This window comes from Balearica regulorum, chromosome 1, assembly GCF_011004875.1.
Source record: "Balearica regulorum gibbericeps isolate bBalReg1 chromosome 1, bBalReg1.pri, whole genome shotgun sequence".
In the NCBI taxonomy this organism is placed as follows: domain Eukaryota; kingdom Metazoa; phylum Chordata; class Aves; order Gruiformes; family Gruidae; genus Balearica; species Balearica regulorum.
The window spans coordinates 70,954,844-70,960,843 of NC_046184.1; the positions used below are offsets into that span (position 1 = coordinate 70,954,844).

General features: G+C 46.1%; 1 protein-coding gene across 4 annotated transcripts in view; it reads right to left on the reverse strand.

Moving 5' to 3' along the window:
* LMO3 (LIM domain only 3) overlaps nucleotides 1–3,913 on the reverse strand; it is a 61,192-nt gene extending 57,279 nt beyond the window's left edge. Inside the window, exons 1-2 of one of the 4 annotated variants that reach the window (XM_075757657.1) lie at nucleotides 3,705–3,886; nucleotides 3,420–3,485 (exon numbers count right to left, since the gene is read on the reverse strand). Coding sequence is in view for 1 of the 4 variants with exons in the window: in XM_075757641.1 (XP_075613756.1) it covers nucleotides 2,318–2,342 (25 nt within the window). In the remaining 3 variants the exon portion in view is untranslated. Of the gene's footprint in view, nucleotides 1–2,317; nucleotides 2,470–3,419 lie in introns of those variants that run through there. The other 3 variants (XM_075757649.1, XM_075757666.1, XM_075757641.1) reach the window with 3 other exon arrangements.
* Between the last annotated feature and the right edge of the window lie 2,087 nt (nucleotides 3,914–6,000).

Genomic DNA, 6,000 nt, shown 5'->3' on the forward strand with positions numbered 1-6,000 from the left:
CCTTTGGTCTCCCAAAATAACTTTGATGCAACTGATTCCCATCCCTGGTTATTGTTGTTATCGTGTGATGAAACACTGTCAACCAATTTGTAACTATGAATTTCAGGATAAAGAGGAATGTTGATGGAAAAAGCTAAATTAGGCTCCTGCAGAAAGGCAGAGAAACAAAAATCCATTTCACTCCAATCATCACCCTTCTCAAAAATCAAAGGGAATGAAAATTTGACATAAACTGTGTTTTGTTAGTGATGCAGTAGCATCCGTGAACAGGACTGGTCCCTGATGGTGCTGAGTGCGGCACAAGACCCTCAGAACTCAGTTTCTGGTTTGTGGTACAGACAGTCTTCGAAAGGCACAGTAAGGGAGGAAGAGTTGGACATTATTATGTACCGGGTCACTTAAAAAAAACTTTTAAAGACCATTCTGCCCCCCTCCTTTGCCAAGGCACACACATGGTTCTACCAAGGACAGTAGTACGTACAGCAAGAAAGGGAAAACTTGTCTCTACTTAAAAAAAAAAAAATAGTAAGATCAGTTTGGAGCAAATCAGGTATCAACGCACTGGTCTTTAAAAGACAGCAAACTGACAGACAATATGCAGTCAACAAGAGAGTTAGAGATCTAGTAGAAGATAAAAATAATACTTTTCTGATGCTTTCCCACTTTGTAGCTTCATCCTAAAAGCATTCAGAGCTCCAATTATTCAGGACAATACACACACAGGCTTAAAAAAAAGTTAAGGTTTCAGAAGCTAAGAAACATTTCAGAACTCGCATGTAGCACATCAGGAGTCGTAACTAGTTTTAGATTGGCATGTAAATTGTTCTGTGGAAAATTCTTATTGCCTCCGAGACCCTGCTATTCTGAGTTATTTGACAGTTTAAGGGAAATCATAATTAAAAAAAAAGAGACATAAATAATAGCCTGTGCAGTGTGGTGCACAGAAATAAGTAGAACCATTTCATTTAAACTCTGGTGAGCTTTTAATTGCCTGGATTGCATTGTGAACCAGCCTAACGGTTGATTGCCTCCATTATGCTCTCTTGTTCTGTGCCATTCATCCGCACAGTCTCAGCTTCTGTAGTTAACACAACAAAGTAACCGCAACTCCATAACACTCAGGTTTGGTTTAGGGTTTTGGTTTTTTTTCTTTTTTAAATAAAAGTAAGGATTTTAGTACTCTGAAGATAGTATCTTCTGTATACTTTTAAGTTAATTTTCCATGGTATATAACTAAACTTCACCTCCTGCCCCTTCTTCTACAGAGGAACCTGGTTTTTTTCTGTATTATTTTTTGATTTTTTTTTTTTAAATAGAGGAGGTGGGCTGGAAAGTGCGGAACAAAAAAAAAAAAAGATAAGACGTTAGGTAAAAACTAAAAATGGGAATTCAGTCCCACAGCTGGGAGCAGTGATACAGATTAAAAGAATTTGGCCAACATGGCTAGTCGACTGCCAAGAGACACTAAACAAAAGATTTCTCTTCTTCTTTCCCCTTCTCTTTTTGAAAGCTAGATTGGGCCTAAAAGCTTGTTTCTCTCTGTTCACTGGCCCAGAGCATCCCTGCAGGCTGTAGCCCCCTAAGGGACAACACAGCAAATAGATGTACCCAGATCTCAGGGACTGGAGCTGCTTAGCTATGTTCCTACCCCTGTCGTGTCCCCCCCCACCTCCCTCCCCCCAGCTCCCCCCCAACTCCCTCCCTCCTTTTTTAGAGCAGTGGTGCTGGGAACCAATTTGATTCCCTTTTTCTCCAATGCAGCTGCAAGGCTCAGAGATACTGACATTTTTCCACTCTTATCAGTTTAATTACAGTTACCATGGCAGCAAAGTGCTAGTGCTTGGCAAAGGCCAACAAGAGATTTGCAAGACTGAGTTCAATTTTGATGCAGCTCACATGCAAAATAAAAAAATAAATAAGAAACATACACTCTACAACAAAGAATCCCTTTTGGAGTTAGACGCTCAAGCCTTTTGTGCTAATTCCTTTTTTCAAGCATCACAGGAACGGGGCGACGGGGAGAAGAGGGGAGAGGGAGGTGTCGGGCAAGCATGTAGCGATATTTGTTGCACCTAGCGAGATTAATTGCTTTAAGCAGCGGTCCCACAAAGCTGTCCTAGGAAGCGGTATTTTGGGTCTCTTTAGAGCACACGCAAACACAGACGCTCGCTACGGCAACGCATTCAGGATGGAAGAGGCAAGAGAAACACTCTCGTTACCCCCCCCCCCTCGCTCCCCCTCCCGCCCCCCCCCATCTCTACCTTAAAGCGCACCGCTCCTGCTCGGTGAGCACTAAATCAGGAGACCGCCGCCTTACCAAAACTTTTCTCCTTTTTCTGCATGAGTTGATTTACGGGCGCCTGGAGAGCTCCTTCTCATTGAAGCACCAAATCCCGGCAAAAGTAGCAAGTGCTTCCCCGGCTCGGGTCAAGTGAGCGGGAGCGCGGCGCGCCGCAGCCCGGCGGGTGCGGAGGCGGGGGGCGGCGGGGATTGGGGGGGGGGGGGGGGGAGGTTGGGGGGGGGGGCGGCACACCCCGAGCCGCCGGCCACGCACGGCGATGGCGAGCGACAAAGCCACATGCTCCCCTAACTCTGCCCGTAAGCCTACAATCCCAGTGGTCTCTTAGCTTTGTTGTAACAAATGGGTTTGATTAAACTGTCACATGCGGCGTTAGCATACCATATCGTGCTCCGTATGAAGGCAGAAGGGGGGGGGGGGGGGAATGTGGAAAAAAAAAAAGAGGAGGAAAAAAAAGAAAGGATCGTAGATAGAAGTACTATTTCATAACGCCAGCCTGGCTGCCCTTCTCTGACGCCGGTCCAAGAGAGGCTGCGTGAGCCCGGACCCCAGCGCGTCCCTGCCGCCCCCCGCCTCCGGGGCTCCCCACCCCGGCAGCAGCCGCGCTCCTGCCTCCGCTCTGCCCAAAGGGTTAACCCTGCACCGAACCAGTTGCAAATTAAACTGCTGTACGGGGAGGCTTGTGGATAAAGCCGGGGAGTGGGAAATTAACCGACTCCCTTGATAATTGAGAGCACGTTTCGAGAAGCTCTGGAAGAAGCAAGAATAATAATAACAATAATAACGGGGGGGGGGGGGGGGGGGGGGCGTCTGTTTGCTGCAATTCATTGTTAACTTTGACTGCTATTTCTCGAGACATACAGTTGGATGGGTTTCGCTCAGCATCCTCCGCTTGCATGTATTTCATGTCTCATCATAAAAATAATGAAGCCTCACATGATTTAAACAAAACAGTCTCAGCAGAGCTGCAGCTTGAGTGAAAGTTGCAGCGCAGAGATGTGTGTGTGTGTATTGCAGCCCCGGCTTATGACTCAGAGAGAGAGAGAGACGGAGAGAGAGAGTGATGCAGACACACATACACAAATGACCCAAAGCTTATGTACACAGTTGCCTCACTTACCTTCTCAATTAAGCGATACAGGGGAGGCAGTTCAATAAGCACAGTGGCTGCTTTGTAGCTCTTCTCCTTGGAAAAGGTCAAAAAGAAGCATTGTTTGGGGAAAAAAAAATAAAGAGGGGGTGGGAGAGATGGGGAGGGAGATCGCTATTCTGTAAGTTTAAAATAATGAGGTCCTCAAGGATCCGCCAAGTAATTGTGTTGACCGCATCCGAGCTACAGGTGTCCTCCTTTTAGTATCTTGCAGTCCAAGGCTGTCTGTCTCCGTCCTGGCTGAAGACAACTTACCTAAAGCAGCGTGTGAGGAGCCGAGTTGAATGAAGTCAGGGCTTTATCAGCTGCAAAATGCAATCCCTTACCAGCCAGACATAATACAGCAAAAGAAAAGGTCACTCAGTTATTACTGAGCCAGCAGAGCCCAGGCAGCTCTTGTGGAAGACCACAGAGAAGCAGCTCCCTTCCGATTTAAGGCTATTTACCTCTCTCCCCCTCCACCCACCCTTCCTCTCCCCCCTCCCCCCTCCCAACTCCCCCTTTCTCTCCCTCTCTCTTTCTCTCTCGTTCTGCAGCTCGCTCAAGTACAGCCGCCCTCGGAAAGTGCAAAGCAGCCAGGAGACAGATTGGGCTTTGTTGGTAATTTCCCATGGTGAAAATTTACAAGCCTGCAAGTGCAGTCAGCAAAACCACATGCATATGCTAGACACAAACACCAGGGACACACACACACGCACACACAAGTGACCTCTACTGAAGCGGCTCAGGATCACCTTCCCAGGGAGTGCTCCAGAAACAGACCCGGGGAAACGGGAGCGTTCCCCCTCCACCCCCCATCACTCCTCCCAAAATACTTTGCTTAAACAAAACAATAAGTTGCCTACGCAAAAAAAAAAAAAAAAAAAAAAAAAAAGAAAAAAATTGCAAAGATACATATCTCTCCCTATTAATGAGTAATGAGAAAAATCCCTGAAGGTGGAAACGCTGTCTCTCTCCGTGCTAGCTCTGAGCTGCTCAGTAAGGAGTGGAAACTCCAGCGTGAAAGTTTCCCGCTCCTCGGCGCGGTCCCCGGCCGCCCGCCGCCGCCAGCGCGGCCCCGGCCCCGGCCCCCCGGCCCCGCCGCACGCCGAGCACCGCTTGCCACATGCCACCACCCTCACTGCACTTTTTAAGCTGAAGTCTGAAGGAAGACAAGCCGTTTCCCCCTACAGGATCCTCGTCCCAGGAGCTGAAGACAGATCCTTATTCTCTACCTAGTGGTGGAGGGGGAAAAAAAAATAATAAAATAATAGACACGGGTGTGCTATAGGTAGTGAACACCGTTGACCAAAAGGCAGGCAGACAGACATGCAAACACAGAAGAGATACAGCATGCTTTGATATTCAGTCACGCTCACAGATGATTGTTTCCTAGTGTTTTATAATAAAGATGTTGAGCCTAGCCTACTGTAAATAAAGTTAAAAAAATCCAAAGCATCTTCCTCTAAGAGCCATCTGCAGTTGGAGAAAGACCAGATTAAGAATTTGTGAATACAGTTTTCAGACTTCAAAGTGAATATCTGTTGTCTGCTATTAGAAGCACCACACTAGATTTCCACAAAGCTTTGAAAGATGTCAGCTTACAATATACCCTAAATTTGAATGACACTCAAATTCTTTCAAGACCCAAGAAAGATTTAGCAAGCATTGAAGTGCTCTGCCATCTACACCCCTCCCTCATATAATCCAGCACGTCTAATAAAAATCAAAGCAACCTCAGAAATGCATATGTTTAGGACAGGTTCCCCCCCCCTTCCCCAAAGTAAGCTTCTCTCTCTTTTTTTTAAAAAAGATTATATATATATATAGGTTCATGGAACAAGCATACTGTGCAATGAACAATTCCTGAATCTCTTGCCCCCTCTTCCCTCTAAGTAGTAACAAAACTCAGCCACAACCAACCTGAGCAAGAACCCGAAAAGCACAATCAGAGGCAGCAGACTAACAGAGCCCCTTTCTGCTGATTTGATCTGCACATAGAGAAAAGCAAAACTTGACAGAAACCTGCTTCTCTCCTGCACGCACCCATACGCTCAGAAGAGCCTCACTTCCTTCTGTTTATAGACTACCTCTGCCACAACCACTCTGAAAATACAGCAGTGTGAGTGTGTGTGTGCCTCTCTCCACCAATGCACTCAGAGAAGGAGAAGAAAAGAGGGAGGGAGAAGTTATGTGTGGGGAAAGGGAGAAATAAAATCAAAACAAATGGTACAGCTAATGAGGACAATTAAATTAATTATGTTCAAGGAGATGAGATTTTTTTTCCCTCCAACTGTATGATCTGTTACCCCTCGCTGGCAACTGCTGCTCTGTAATTCATGGCAACTGATTAGTGCATCTATGCAAATCTTTGTTTAAATCATTCAACTAATTAAATGATGGGATTATTCCTCTGCCTACGGTGACATCATTCGCAGTAATTAGTACTCTATTTGGACTGTGGCAATAAGATACCCGATGTCAACACCAACCTGCAAAGACATTAACCACTTTGTCACTTTGTGTGTGTGTATGTGTGTGCATGTGCGGGAAAGAGAAAGGAACAAACACC